Raw genomic sequence first — 16609 nt, 5'->3', positions numbered from 1 at the left:
CATTATGCTTTAAAACTATGAAATATATCAAAACATTTAAAAAAAAAACATAAATCTAACCCTTCTAGAGACTTTCGGCATCCTAGATTCTATCGGAAAGTAGAATTCCGATGCCGGACTCTAGCCGGGTATTACAATTGTGTAAAGTTTCGAATTAAATTTGGAATCAGATGTTGGTATTATTTTTGAGCCAAACTTGTGAGTTTTGATAAAAACACTCGACACAATATAAAGTCATTAACATTTTGAAATTGCATGGTCGTCTTAAAAATCACTAAGTGACTCTTGAGATCTTCTGTTCCATCATATTTACCCAAACTCGGTAGCTTGAACTTGGTTGAGAAGGTTTTTAATAAGATCTCTTCTAATCGAGAGTAACCTATAACCTTCTGATGTATTGGAGCATTTGCTCAATATTCAGATTGTTGAGATCTGCTTCATTTAACATAAGGGTGTGTTTTGTCCACTACTAGGAGTGGAAAAAATGATAGCGCCCTCATTGGTAGCAACCCTATTAGTGACTCGTGAATTGTCAGCCATTTCAAGAAAGGAGAGATACTTCTTTTTAAGAGAAAAGATAACTAGAGACCAATTTTAATCTAAATGAATAGTGAGAATTCAATGGATGCTCTCGGCAGTAGAATTTAATGATGTAATCGAAAAATAGAGCTGTACTGTGATTGGTTAAACCTACAAGAAAGAGAATGTTAGGTGGTTGGCGCCTACGGCAGCCACTCCGACACTCAAGTCAGTAAACTGGAGAATAGGGCGAATATAAAGAATTACTTAGAATTCAAGAGTAGTTGTATAAGAATTGCGTATATTTGCCTCTATGATCGTTAACTTTTATATTGTAAGAAGATAAAATTAAATATAACATCTCCTGAAAATCCACCAATGATGTGATCGGCTGCTTAATAAGAGATTTCGTTAGTTAATCATCAGTGATTCTGCTATTACCGGCATAATGGATATATACTGGATTGTCCTTGTTGACGGTACTTTTATGCCAAGACTTGACCTATGTGAGGATTGTGAATCTTGATGATGAATCAGGTGTTCGGTATCCGAATCTTTCTTTTCTCGGGTGGGATTGCATACCAATTTATCAAACCCTTGTCACGTGACCTTATTTTGTGGTGATAGCTCATAACTTATTTTAGGTAATGGTTGTGTAGCATCCGTATTACAACAATTGATTGTACATAGAAATAGATAAAAACATTTTTTTTTTCCAAGTATACATAATGCCTTTAACTTTGTGTAATTATAGAGTATACCTCCTAAAGGTGCATAGGTCATATATTCTAAGCAAGAACATTCTTGCTAAGGTTGAATGCCTTTTTTTTCAGCCAACTTGAATCCAAACCATTTGAATAACTTTTCTTTTTTGCTCAAAATCTCAAAAAAAAGGTGTTGGATTAGAATCACATTCTAACTATGGATTTTTATGATAATTCAGCTACAAAAATTCAGGAACGAAAAGCTATTCTTTTTCCACCAACTCTTGAATTTTAAGAATACTAATTTTAAGAATGAATAATTACCCTTTTCTGTCTTATATTTCAAATTTTATAAATTTAAATATATATTTTATCACTTATATTTTGAAATATATTATGTGTATGAAAATAACTTAATTGAATTTAAAGACAATCACTGTAATCTTTTAGAATTTTTTTAATTCTAAATATAAAATTAATTTTTCGTAAATTATCCATTTCAAACTGGTGATAAAGTTGTCTAGTGATATGGAGAAGCAGCGTAATATTAGCTGGGCAGCTTTCTTATTCTTCATATAACTGATTACTAGCTGAGGTCTCAAAAGCTTTGGTCATCAACAATTTCTTCTCTTTTTTTGTCTTGGGTTCTTGAGAGGTCTAATCACGTATTGATAAGTGGTAATCAAAGCTTAGCTGGTGATTAATTAGGTATTTGATTTTGAGTATCCAAAAGTGGGAATAATTCCCTGCATTTAGGCCTTAATTATTCATTTTCATCATTAATCATTATTCAGGGCATGAAAATATCAACATACACAGTGTATAGTTTTATATATCATAATTAATTTCATTCAAATGAAAAAAAAAATTATAGATTTGAACTCATTCTTCAATTGAAAATAAATATTTTCTTAAAAAATAAGTTCTACTTGGATTATTGGATTCATTTATTTTTATGCTAATATTAATAAATTTTAAAGTAATGAAATTAAAGAAATCGATCTAGTTTACTTTTTCAAAGTAATTAAATTGAATAAATAACTAGAAAATCCCTATATTTTGATAAAATTACCTCTTTAACCGTACTTATTTTTTAAAATTACATTTTAAAATTACATTTTAAAATTCTAAAGGATCGGTTTTTGATTAATAAAATATATTAAGTATATTCTTTTTGAAATGTCATAGATTTTACAAAAGACAATAAAATTAAGGTGGGGGTTGCAACCAACAACGGTGTATGATGACATGAGACGATGAACTATAAGGTGGTAGATCCTGGTTGGTTTATTTTTTAACAACCATTCCTAATTTATTTAATAAAGCTTCATCTTTTTTTTTTTTTATAAAAAAGAAAATATTAAAATACTAGAAACAATGTGAATAACATGTTTTGTTTTAATTGACTTGTCTTATCCGTTCAAGTAAACATTCCTATAGTCAAGGATATTTTTCTTTACAAGTAATTCATAGTTTATTTGATTTTCAATTTATTTATTTTTTAAAGATTAATTGCAGACCTTTAAATTTTATGGTGAGGATGTGCACATAGTGTCTTTGATGATGGATGATGTCTAGTATGAAAGGTCCCACGTAAAAAGGTAAAATCTGCTTAGCAGACACCGACCATCGAGTAAATTTTTACTCAGTAAGTTTTTTTGTTATACAAATTAAAATTAATGGATGATCATAATAGAGCTTGAAGGCCTTACTTGAATAGTTTGGAAGTTTGAGAAATTTTTAGGACTTTTGAGTATGTTATATTATTGTTTGAACTTCGACGAGGCTAGTAAAATTCAGTGAAGATGTGCTCTTTGATTCAACTCTTTGAGCTATCTACAGATCAAATTTGGTTTGAATGAGTTATTTTGATTTATGGTTTGGGAGATATGAATGGGATTCAGGATATTAATTTCCAGCTCTATTCACAGTATACTAATTTATTTTTCAGTGATTGTGAACCATAAATGATTTTATTTGAATGTAGAACCAATCTCATCTCATGATAAGGAAGAGAATTGATGATGTTAGCACAGCCCGCCATCGCCGGTTACGTCTCTGGCAAAAATGCACTAATTTTCGCTGCCTAAAACAAATTCATGCTTCCCTTATTATTAAAGGCTTCAATTCATGCCCATCAGCCTTAAGAGAGCTCATATTTGCTTCTGCCGTTGCTATATCCGGCATTATAGATTATGCCCACCAAGTTTTCGCTCAAATTGCCGAACCGGACATCTTTATCTGGAACACTATGATGAGAGGCTCAGCTCAAAGTCAAAACCCTTCAAAAACAATTTTACTCTATTTGCAGATGGAAAGTCGGGGTATAAAACCCGATAACAGCACGTTTTCTTTCTTGCTTAAGGCTTGTACCAGGCTCGGATGGACAAACACAGGCCTTTGTATTCATGGGAAGGTTGCCAAATATGGGTTTGAAGAGAATATGTTTGTGAGGAGCACCCTTATCCATCATCATGCTAACTGCGGAAGTTTGGGGATAGCTAGAGCAATTTTTGATGATTTCGCTGAAAGGGATGTTGTTGCTTGGTCTGCTTTAATTGCTGGTTATGCAAGAAGAGGACAGTTGACAATAGCGAGGCAGTTGTTTGATGAAATGCCAACGAAGGATTTGGTTGCTTGGAATGTGATGATTACAGCATATGCTAAGAGAGGGAAGATGGAGTGGGCAAGGAGACTATTTGATGGGGTTCCTAAAAGGGATGTTGTGACTTGGAATGCTATGATTACAGGATATGTGCTTCGTGGGGAGAATGAGCAAGCACTGCAGATGTTTGAAGAGATGAGAAGTGTGGGAGAGCAACCAGATGAGGTCACTATGCTGAGTCTTTTGTCAGCTTGTGCAGATTTAGGAGATCTGGAGACTGGCACGAAGGTGCACAACTCAATTGTGGAAATGAGTTCTGGAAATCTGGGTATTTTACTTGGGAATGCACTTGTATACATGTACGCTAAGTGTGGAAGTATTGAGAGAGCACTTGAAGTGTTTAGAGGGATAAGGGAGAAAGATGTTTCCACATGGAATTCAATTATAGTAGGTTCGGCATTTCATGGCCATGCTGATGAGTCGATCAATTTGTTCGCAGAGATGCAGAAGCTGAAAAATATCAGACCAAATGAAATCACTTTTGCCGGGCTGCTAGTTGCTTGTAGTCATGCTGGTAAAGTTGTAGAGGGTCATCAATATTACAAACTTATGAAAGATGGTTATAATATAGAGCCAAATTTAGGGCATTATGGGTGCATGGTGGATCTTTTAGGGCGTGCAGGGCTATTGAATGATGCATTTGAGTTCATAGAAAATATGAAGATTGAACCTAATGCTGTAATTTGGAGGACTCTACTGGGCGCTTGTAGAATTTATGGAAATGTTGAACTAGGCAGGCAAGCACATGAGAAACTACTTGAAATGAGAAGTGATAAGAAGGGGGATTATATGTTATTTTCCAATATATATGCTGCAATGGGTGAGTGGGATGGGGCGCAGAACGTTAGGAAGTTAATGGACAGTAGTGGAGCGAGGAAAGAACCTGGCTGTAGCCTAATTGAGGCAGATGAGAGTGCTCGTCTGCAATTTTTGTTAGATCCTAATCACAAGTTAAATTTGAAAAATCAAATGGCAACTGCTGCATCTTAGTTAGAATTGCTCCCAAGTCTGTTTCTGTTGTGCTGATTTAATGACTTGGAGTACCAAAATAATAGTAATATGCTAATTATATTTTTCAAATAAAGATGAGTACCATTCAACTATTCATGTAAATGCAATATGTGGATAAAAGATAACACCATTAATGTATTCATTTGCCTTTGGCAAGGCATTTTCAAGTAGTCCTCCAATTTTCTTGATGTATTCTGATTACTTTTTCTCAGTAGGCTGACAAATAGGTATACGAAGGATTGGTTAAAAATTGGCAGATTTTTTGGACTCCATTCAAAGCACATTTTTGGGAGAAAATTTTGGGTAAATTTAGCCTCTCACAGTCATTCTGGGACCAGGCGCATCCTTTGGATGGGAATTTATTGTGGTGTTGAGGGCTAGGAGTAGATATCCTGTTGGAGCAAAATAAAATTCCCTAGCTAATTATATGTATGCAAATTTTCCGTCGTATTAAAAAATAATTTGCATGTATATGTTCAAATATGAAGTTATACGCTAAGCTTAGACGAGATTTTTTTTTTTAAATTGAACTTACCTAGTTTGGATATTTGAGATTGAAATTTATTTTATTCAAGCTCAGTCTAATTAAGAAGAAAATTACAATACATGTGGACTTTAGAGTTCTTATATCATCAATAACAATTTGCCTTTTAAAAAACAAAAAAAACAATAGGTTCAATGAAAAAAATTAGCACTCTTTATGATAAATTATTTAAATTAAATTTCCAACTATATATTTTATAGTATTACTAGTTAGTTATACTAAAATATATTCGTTTCCCACAGCGATAATTAATCAAATAAATAATTTAATTATATTTAATCATGATGAACTGAGATGATTATTAGATGAAAATATAATTTAATTTAATGAGAAAATCGATAAATTGAGATTGGTTCAATAATGAAAGTTCATGAATTTAAGTGTTGAATTTGGAGGGGAGAGATTAAGATTTTTTGAGGAAGATAAAGGGGATTCAGTAAAGATTCAAAATATTCTTATTTGAGTTAAATCAATAGTATATATATTTTTTGTCGATCTGACATCCTGATTAGATAAGTGGTATATATATATTTCTGATTGTTTTGATATCTTTGTATCATATCCTATCGGATTGGACGGAATACATTATTGTAGATATATTAAACATCTCATTAATAATGGATAATTAACTAATAAATACGAAATTTATACATGTTTATTATATGGGTTACATCACTTTAATTTATTGCATTTATAACCCAATAATATTTCAAGAAGATAATCAATGTATAAGAGATCGACGTCTAAATTTAATTTTATTAAGTTATGCTCGGTCTACTTGATTTACATCGAGATGAGTTCTCTTAATTATTAAGACTGATCAGATAAAAATTACATATTTCGATCAGGATTATATGTTATCAAATCATATTATTATTAGATTTTAATGAAAATTAAAATTAAAAAATATTTCTAATCTAATTTTAATATTAATAATTAAAGTATTTTAATTGAATCATAAAATTCCACTTATTATTATTTTGCTTTTTTTTTTTTGAGTTAAAGGGCAGAAGAATTGGGAGAGCTACACATTTAACTCTGATGTAGTTATTACAAGTTCACGATCACCATTATTATTATTATTATTATTGATATTGATATTAGCATTATATAGTCGGATGTTATTTATTTAAAAGGCATACATACAATTTAATTCCTAAACTATATGTTAATGTCTAAATAAACCCTCATTAACTTTTGAATTTTTTTTTTAGAACTTGTATTCAAATCCTATTTGATAGAATTAAAATTGAAAATATAAAAATTTACAAAAAAAAAAAAAGGAGTGACTAAGAATATTAGTGATTATATTGTGCAACGAAAGCAGAATAACTCTTACCATATATTCACTATCTTAGATTTAAGATTTTAAAAAAATCCATCCAAAATATATTTGCAAACAACTTGCAAAAAATATTGATTGTAGAGGTAATTCCATTATACCCCATACGAATCTGCATAATCATCCGATTCAATGTTGATTGGATCCTACCACCAGCGTCGTTGTTGCCCCAAAAAGAAGTTAATTTGCTACGGGATGAAGATATTGAAAACGTCTTTATTGATGAGGAATCAAACTTTTGATTCTTTGCTCTTGAATTTAAACTACCATTATAAGTGAAATAGAAATGGTTAACATTCAAATCCCTAAATTTCTAACTTTTTAACAACATAACTGTAAATTAGTGATATAAATAGTCATTAATTTAAGTTTGTCCACATAACCAACAGTTGGCTAAAAATATTGATTTATTAATATTTTAGATTTTAAATTTGATATTTAAAAAAATTTAGAGGTTATTTATCCTCAGAAATAATAATTGTAACTTGTGCCTGTTCAAAATTTCTAAGTAATTTATCAACACAGGCGTTAAGTTATGCGATTTGTCATTAATCTTCTAGCGGGGAAGCCCTTGAGTTGTGAAAACATCGGGCGAGTAACCTTTGTGGAAAGCGGCTTTCCGTCGGCAATCCTTCAATTTGTTATCTGAGCATCCATTCTACAAAATTTGCTGCTGCAAGTGAAAATATCAGTTATGATGGTGGATAAATGCCACGCCCATGGCTTATTAGCTTCCTTCCATTGCTAGAGGCTGACAACTGACTTCCATTTCGCGCGCGGAAGCGATGAAAAGCTGCAGTTCTTGTCATGATAAGGAAGAGAACTAACGACAGGAGCTCCAATCGCCAGCAGCGGTCAAGTCTATGGCAAAACTGTACAAACCTTCGCTCTCTAAAGCAAATACATGCTTCCCTTATAACCAAAGGCTTCAATTCATGCTCATCAGCCTTAAGGGAACTCATTTTCGCCAGTGCTATGTCCATTTCTGGCACCATAGACTATGCCCATCAACTGTTCGCTCAGATTTCCGAACCGGACATCTTCATGTGGAACACAATGATGAGAGGTTCAGCTCAAAGTCATCACCCATTAAAAGCATTTTCACTCTATTCCCAGATGGAGGGAACCGGTATAAAGCCTGATAAGTTCACGTTTTCTTTCTTGCTTAAGGCTTGTACCAGGCTTGAATGGAGAAAAACTGGTTCTTGTATTCATGGAAAGATCGTCAAGTACGGGTTTGAAGATAATAAGTTTGTGAGAAATACCCTTATTTATCATCATGCTAACTGTGGGGATTTGGGGATAGCTAGAGCCATTTTTTATGATTCAGGAGAAAGGGATATTGTTGCATGGTCTGCTTTAACTGCAGGTTATGCAAGGAGAGGGCAATTGAGGATGGCGAGACAGCTGTTTGATGAAATGCCAGTTAAGGATTTGGTTGCTTGGAATGTGATGATTACAGCATATGCTAAGAAAGGGGAGATGAAGTTGGCAAGGAGACTCTTCGATGAGGTTCCTAAAAAGGATGTTGTGACTTGGAACGTGATGATTGCAGGATATGTGCTTTCTGGGGAGAACAAGCAGGCATTGGAGATGTTTGAAGAGATGAGAGGTGTAGGAGAGCAGCCAGATGAGGTCACTATGCTGAGTCTTTTGTCAGCTTGCACGGATTTGGGTGATTTGGATGTTGGCATGAAGGTGCATCGCTCAATTTTGGAGATGAGTTTAGGAGATATGAGTGTATTATTGGGGAATGCGCTTATATACATGTATGCCAAGTGTGGCAGTATTGAAAGAGCACTTGAAGTGTTCAGAGGGATGAGGGAGAAAGATGTCTCAACATGGAATTCAGTTATATTAGGTTTGGCTTTTCATGGCCACGCTGAGGAGTCGATCAATTTGTTTGCAGAGATTCAAAGGTTGAAAAATATCAGACCAAATGAAATCACTTTTGTTGGAGTGCTAGTTGCTTGCAGTCATGCTGGTAAAGTCGAAATGGGGCGTCAATATTTTAATGTTATGAAAGATGTGTATGGCTTAGAGCCAAATGAAAGACACTATGGGTGTATGGTGGATCTTTTAGGGCGTGCAGGGCTATTGAATGATGCATTTGAGTTCATAGAAAGTATGAATATTGAACCTAATGCTGTAATTTGGAGGACTCTTCTAGGGGCTTGTAGAATACATGGAAATGTTGAGCTGGGTAGGCGTGCAAATGAGAAACTACTGACATTGAGAAGGGATGAGAGTGGGGATTACGTGTTACTCTCCAACTTATATGCTTCAGTAGGTGAGTGGGATGGAGCTCAGAAGGTTAGGAACTTGATGGATGAGAGTGGAGTGAATAAAGAACCTGGTTGTAGCGTAATTGAAGCGGTTGAAGAAAAAGCTCTCATGCGATTTTTGTTTGATTCAAAGAACAAGTTAAATTCAAGAAATCAAATATCATAAGGTGCAAGTTTTGGTGAGACTTGCTTTCATGTCTCTCTCTCACATGCTACTGGAATACGACTGAATACCATGTGCTGATAAATGATAATCTCATTCCATTACTCTTATGTAGATTGCATTTTTTTTTAACCTTTTTCCTCTAATATTCCTTGGAAATTATTAACCTGATTATTTTCTTGAGTAACTGACAAGCAAGAATAATGAGGATTTGATAGTAAAATTGCTGGATTATTATGTCTACTCAGATTGTAATTAGGAATACCCCCTGGGGGCTTAAGTGTGACATCCATGGCACCTGGGATTTGAATCTTGTGTTTCTAACATTTCTATCCCTGGGGGCTTAAACTTGACTGACCAGACTGGTTGTAATATATATACACAATTGTTTTGCGAAGCAGCAATTAGCTTACTTTCAGATGATTCAACTGCTTCCCTTCACGTGGGATGGGAATTGTTTCTTTCCTTTCATTTTTGTTTTCTTAATTCAGATTATTGCAAAAGTCTCAAGATTCCACGACACTATTATGAGGGTATGCATATAGTTCAGGAAATAAAGTAGAAGACATATATTACATCTCCTCCTTTTTTTTCTTTTGCTTTTTATTTTTTATTTTTATTTTTATTTTTTCTGTTTGAAGATTGATAATATATTAAGATCAAGTGGGCATAGAGTCAAGTATACAGTCATATTAAGCCATCTGGTTACAAAGAAAATTAAGGTTCTAAATGGCTCGATTGCCACATATTACATATCAAACCAGAGAAAGGGACGAGAAAAAAGATACATGTACAAGTCAACCACTTGCAAACACAGAATAAAAGCACATAAATAAAATCAAATTCATTGCTGTGATGCAGAAGGATAAAAGGTTGATCTAGTTTCGACGGAAAAGGGCGGCCGCAGCAGAGTAGCATGAATACAGCTAATCCTATAAAGGATCTAATTCAAGAAAGAGATGCGCTCGCAGAAAGAATTGAATTGTTGGCAGATAGCAAACCAGTTTGCCCTAGCATTCCCCTTGTGAGCCAAGTATACAATAGCTGCTTTTGCTGTTGCTCCAGCAGTTAAAAGAGCCATCATTGCCTACCCAAGATATTTTTCTAAGTGGTAGAAGATTGTGCTAATAATTTTAATTAAATTCAATCTCAATATTATTATACATATGATCACAGTGAAGTTCCAGTTACAATGGCTTTATTTTTATTTATTTTTTATTTCTTTAAATATCATACTTTATTTATTCAAATATGATAAAGATAATTCTAGTATGTTTTGCGGTGCTTTTCACAATGTTGAATAACAGAGCAGCAGATAGCTGCTTACAGTTACAATGAAGTTGGCAACCACAAAAAAACTGTTTAAATTCATTTCAATTGATTTAAATATTATATTTTTTCCATGATATATAATTATTTATAGATTGATGCAAATTAATCTTGAGCAAGACTTGGCATCTTATCATGGTTCTGAAACTGCCAATGCTAATGCCATGTAATAGATCAAAGAAGCTAATAAGCCTTATCTTTATAGCACTGCATCTGTACTACCCCACCTTGACCTTGGAGACACTTCTATAAGAATGTCCACTTCCAGAAAGAAGTCTTGACAGGAAACCTGGGCTGCTATTGTTATTATCTTTATCTTTGGACTTCTGTAAATTACTTATCAGAGACCAGTGAGTGTCAAAATCTGGCTCATAACCACTCTGTTGCATCATTTGCATGAGCTCAGATGCCTTCCTCGGATTGTTTTCAACACGATACCCATTGATTACAGAAGAGTACATCGGTCTGGTCGGAGCTTCGCCCAACTGAACCATAGAAATGAGTAAGCTTTCTGCTTCTGCAGTTTGTCCAAGTTGGCAAAGTTTGTGGATAAGCATATCCCATGTCTTCATACTTGGTTTAAGATCCCTATCCAACATCTCAGTATGAAAATCCAGTGCTTCATTCAGTTGATTCTTTATGCAGAGACCATAGATTACAGAATCATAACTGGAAGAATTAGGAATGTTTCCTTTCTTCAACATTATGTTCAGAAGATCAACTGCCTTGCTCAGTCTTCCAAAAAAACAGAACTGCTTAATTAGGTTGTCATAATTGATTGTATCAGGAATAAGACCTTTATCTACCATCCGGGTAAGAAAATATTCAGCTTCTTGAAGCTTATCAAGAGAAAGAAGTCCTTCAACAATTGCATTTTGAACAACTGATCCATGAACCCAATTGCTCACTTCCATTTCTCGACTCAGCTCCAAGGCTCTACTAAATTCTCCGACATCACACAGGCAGGTGACTGCTGCTCTTAAGCTGCGATAGCTTGGCGTAAATCCATTTGAAATCATAGTAGACAGATAATGGAGACAACGAGATACATCTTTACACACTGAATATCCATATACGAGAAAATTACAAGTTACTTCATCAGGTAGTAATCCCTTCTCCTGCAATTCATTTAGAACTTTATCCACAACCAAGCTGTTCCCAGCTGAAAAAAGATAGAAAACCAGAATGTTGTAAATGATGAGGCTATGGTGACTACTTCGTCGTAGCATTAGATCCTTCAGGTTTAATGCAGAAGCAAAACTACCCTGCATACACATCAAGCGCACCAAATTCCGGTAACTTGAGATTGAAGGGCTTGAAAATTTTCTAATTAGAACACCAAGTAGCTCCCTAACTTTACTCAGGCTGTTAGCTTGGCAATACCCTTGAAATAGCATGTCACAAATTTCAGCATCAGGAAATAGCCCCTTCAACAACATATCTTGTACTACTTTGGCTGCTTCTCCAACATTCCCTGCTATACAAAATCCTCTAACTAAAGCACAATTGACGGAAAACGGAAATGCAGATTGCTCCCTCAAAACGATCTCTCTTAAAGCAACAGCTTTGTCAAGTTTATCAACCCTACACAACTGTGGAATCAAGATAAGAGAAACGTCCAAGCCTGGAACCAAGTTCCTAGCCAACATTGTGTCTAATATTGTAAAGGCCACTCCATAGTTTCTCTCTTTGCATAACCCTCTTACAAGATGGCTATAAGCAATATCATCAAAGACACAACCCTTATGTAGCAGTTCATCCACCAACTTGTGTGCAATGGTTGTAAAGCCTGTGATGGAAAGCTTTTCAAGGAAAATATGACAAATTTCAGACCTTAAGTGAGGATGAAGTAGCATCATGCTTTCAAGAAGCTCCAGTGCCTCCTTCGGCATCCTATGATGGAGTAGACATTCAACAAGAGATTTACAATCCTTTAACCCAGGTAACCATTTGTTATTTCGAGCAATATCCCAGAAATAATAAAAATCATGATAATTTCCTCTCCTACATGATCCCACCATTAGAGCAGTGTATGTCTCATTTTCAATTCTTATATCCTTTGGAAGCATTTCATCAAAAAATATCTTCCCTTTGTATGTCAATCCACCCTTGCAGTATGCTCGAATAAGCAAATTAAGAGCTTCATCATCTAGTTGATTAGCCAACATTGGCATCTTCTCAATAAGATGGCTGCAAGCCCTTATATGGGATCGGGATGCAGAAAGCCCCTTCACTAATGCGGAGAAGACAGACAGAGATAGTTCTTGACCCCATCGAACCATTTCATCTATCAGCAAGAATGTAGCTTTAAAATTTCCATGATCATATTCCTTCATCAAAAGCAAATTAAATTCCGGTATCATGGAATCATTAAGAATTTCATTTACTCTTTTCTCGTAATCATCCAGGTCAGCATCCAAATACAGTCCGTTCCCCAGATTATCATAGAATTCTGTCTTAGAAAACCCAACGTCATTATCCCTTTTCAACCTCACAGATAAAGGACTGAACCCCAAAATCATAAATGCCTCAGAAAGAGGATTATCGAGCGAAGAGAATTTGATTAAACCATGGTCTACCATCTTCTGGACCGTCATCTTTACTTCATCAAATTTTCTAGCTTTGCAATACCCTGCCAAAAGAGTTCTAAATGTCGACAAATTTGCGGTCATTCCCCTATCTGCCATTTCAACAAGAATGTCTTGAGCATGCTTCCACATACCCTCCCTAAACACTGCACCAATAAGTGCATTATATGACCATATACAAGGCTCTAAGCCTGTAGATAACATTTCTGACAAATAAATAAAGGCACCCTTCAAGTTCCCCTCACGACAACACCAACCAATCATTATCCCAAAAGTTACCTCATCAGGCCTAAAACCTAAATTCTTCAATTCTAGCCTGAATAAATTTGCTCTCTCCACACCAAAATTAGAACATAAGCCATTTATTATCTTATTTCCGACCAGTAAATTTGGTGAACGCTTCATAGCAACAAAAAAAGTAAGCAAATCTTCAAAATCTTTCTTCTCACAATAACCAGAAGCAATATCATTAATAACCGAGCTGCTAGGCTCAAAACCTAGTGCTATGACCTTCTTCATCAGATTCCTTGCTTCTTTAACCATCCCATCCCCACAAAGTAATCCAATAACTTTCTCAATCCTATCCATTGCCCCGTCAGTCAGATTAATTCCAATTTCAAACATATCCAAACAAACTCGAAATGCCAATTGGGTTCTCCTCATTCTCACCAAAAGATCAATAAGACCATGATAACAAAACAGCGATGGGACCAAACCTTGCTCCCTAAATTGGTCATACACTAGCACCGCCCTTTCTAAATCATAAGCACCAACATACCCTTCAATCAACTTAGAGAAGATTTCATTGTTATCTAACAAAGTTCCTTGCCTCTCCATTGCCAAAAGCAGCAACTGAAGCTCTCTAAGCATCCCATACTGAATAAGCACAGAGGCCATAACCTCACACGACTTATGAAGATGCTTAAAACCCTTATCTTGGTCACTTGCCCATTTGAAAAGCCTCCACAAAGACTCCACCTTTGTACCCTCAATTGCAACTGTTTCACACTCCAATTGAAAGCCCACTAATATTTCAAGCACGTCTTCAGGTTTCAATCTCAAAAATCTCCTAAACCGACGTGTCACATGGGGTATTACACCAGAAATATCCAGACGAATTTCTTTGAGAGAAGCAACCTTAGAAAAATTCTCTCTTTCGCTTTTACTCTTATCAAAGAACTGGGGACCTTCAGAAATAAGAAATTGTGCAATACCATTGCAGTTTAGAGGAGATAAATCTATGTGGGTTTTATTTGTTTGGTGAGCAGTAGAAGATGATGATAGTGAAGGATCCGTGAGAGAAGCAGTGCTGAAGCAATGGGATTTAACAGAGGAGAGAGCACTAACCTGTTTGATATGGGATTTTCTGGGGTTCAGAGAGAAGAGAAATTGAAGCCTCTGTTTGCAGAGAGCTTCAGTGGCTTTTCTGTTCATGACTCCATGAGCAGGCTGTTTCTGGAATCCGTGGGAGAACCCAAGGGCTTCCGTTGTCGTTTCGTTAGACATAAACAATGTCGTTAGGCTTTACGTGTCTGTGGGGAAACTCGCTGGGGAAACTCGCTGCAACTCATCCTGGCTATTACACAACCTTGCGCTTTTTAATTTATTTTTGATTAAACTGTAATTTAGTCCTTCTGGTTTAGTGAAATACAACCTTTCGTCCCTCTGTTTTAAAAAACTTTCAATTTAATCATTCACATTTAAAAAAACTGCAAAATAGTCTCTACCGTCAAATTTTCAGTTAACTTTCTATTTATTTTAATAAAAATAACTAAACTACAATTTTCTCCTCATCATTTTCCTTCTTTTCCCGATCCTATTCTTCATTTTCTCCTCATCTTCCTCCTCCTCCTTCTCCTCTCGATCCTCTTCTTCCTTTTCTCCTCATCCTCCTCTTCGTCCTCCTCCTCCTTCTTCTTCTTCTTCTTCTTCTTCTTCTTCTTCTTTTCCTCCTCCTCCTTCTTTTCCCGATCCTTTCTCCTCCTCCTCCTCCTTTTTCTTCTGTGTTGGGATGGAGTGAATACTGTTTGGTTGAGTTTTTTTACTTAAAGGGTAGTTTAGTCATTTTCATTAAAATAAATAGAAGGTTAACTGAAAATTTGACGGTAGGGACTATTTTATAATTTTTTTAAATGTAAAGGATTAAATTGAAGATTTTTTAAAATAGAAGGACGAAAGGTTGTATTTCACTAAACTAGAGGGACTAAATTATAGTTTACCCTTTATTTTTTTTAAACTATTTTTAATTTTTAAATATAATATAATAACGTATTTATTACCATATTTAGAATTTAGTACTTTTATTTTCTAAAGATTAAATTTATCAAAATTTAAATTTTTTATTAAAAATTTCAGTTAATTCAATAATTTATATTTAATAAAAAAAATAAATATGATTTTAAAAATATTTTTATTAATAATAAAATAAAAAATATTATTTAATTTTATAATAAAAAAATTTATTAATTTTTTTTAACTTTAAAAAATATATTAAAATATTTTTCACAATTTAAGAAATTTTACTAATTAATTTTATAATGTTTTATTATTTAATTTTATAATTTTAAAAAATTTATTAGTTAATTTCTTAAATTAACAAATGAATAACTAATAAATTTTTTAAAATATCAATAATATTTTAATATATTTTTAAAAATCATAGATTAAGTAAATTTTTTTATATTATAAAATCTAAATAGTAATTTTTTTAATAAAAATTCCTTCTATCTTTATATTCTTATATTTTTTTGTCTATTTTTCACTCTCTTTTTATTATTCATGTCTAATGTATATTCAAAATTATAAAATTTATATATTAAAAACCTATTTTATAATATTTTTTTATTTTTACTATTCAATTCATTTTATAACTTTTATTTATTATTTTTATTATCTCAAAATTACTGTATACTTGTTTTTTAAACTACATTAATATATAAATTTACTATTTGTAACTCTATTTAATTTTATTTTATTTTTAAAAAATATTTTAAAATATTTTTTAATATTTAATAAAGTTTAATATATTTAAAATGGGTATAATTGAAAAATTAATAAAAAAATTATATTTTCTAATATATATAAAAAAATAAAATAGATAAAAATTATGAGACGAAGTGACTGAATTAAATTTTTATATATTTTTATTTTTATTATATTTATTGAGTTTAAATTTTAAATTTATTGAAATTTTTATTTGTATGTAGGTATTGAGTTTGAAATTTTTATTTTAGATTTTAATAAAATTAAATTTCAAAAATTAAAGTGTTGGGTTCGTACAATAGAAGGATAAATCTGTTAATTATATTATATTTCAGGGATGAAAATGTATTATTTTTTATTTTTATTATACTTATTGAATTTACATTTTGAATTCATTAAATTTTTTTATTTATATGTGGAGATTGAATTTAAAATTTTTAATTTGTTGGTTTGATTTGTAAATGAAATTTTATAGGT

At 33.2% G+C, this 16609-nt stretch overlaps 3 protein-coding genes across 3 annotated transcripts; 2 read left to right on the top strand and 1 right to left on the bottom strand.

Annotated features, from left to right (window-relative positions):
• Positions 1-2788: 2788 nt before the first annotated feature.
• On the top strand, positions 2789-5064 carry LOC110621669 (pentatricopeptide repeat-containing protein At5g15300). Its single transcript, XM_021765949.2, has one exon. The coding sequence runs from the start codon at positions 3226-3228 to the stop codon at positions 4876-4878; it is 1653 nt and encodes a 550-aa protein (XP_021621641.1). The 5' UTR covers positions 2789-3225; the 3' UTR covers positions 4879-5064.
• Positions 5065-7277: 2213 nt separating this feature from the next.
• Positions 7278-9416, top strand: LOC110630062 (pentatricopeptide repeat-containing protein At5g15300). Its single transcript, XM_021777375.2, has one exon. The coding sequence runs from the start codon at positions 7593-7595 to the stop codon at positions 9234-9236; it is 1644 nt and encodes a 547-aa protein (XP_021633067.1). The 5' UTR covers positions 7278-7592; the 3' UTR covers positions 9237-9416.
• A 489-nt stretch (positions 9417-9905) lies between these two features.
• LOC110630053 (pentatricopeptide repeat-containing protein At5g15280, mitochondrial) lies at positions 9906-14732 on the bottom strand. Its single transcript, XM_021777367.2, has 2 exons — positions 10707-14732; positions 9906-10603 (listed from the first exon to the last, which is right to left on the bottom strand). Exon 1 carries the CDS (start codon positions 14654-14656, stop codon positions 10781-10783), a length of 3876 nt encoding a protein of 1291 aa, XP_021633059.1. The 5' UTR covers positions 14657-14732; the 3' UTR covers positions 9906-10603; positions 10707-10780.
• Between the last annotated feature and the right edge of the window lie 1877 nt (positions 14733-16609).

Source organism: Manihot esculenta, chromosome 1, assembly GCF_001659605.2.
Source record: "Manihot esculenta cultivar AM560-2 chromosome 1, M.esculenta_v8, whole genome shotgun sequence".
Lineage (NCBI taxonomy): Eukaryota > Viridiplantae > Streptophyta > Magnoliopsida > Malpighiales > Euphorbiaceae > Manihot > Manihot esculenta.
The sequence above is the reverse complement of the archived record's forward strand: the minus strand, read 5'-3'. Positions and strand labels throughout refer to the sequence as shown.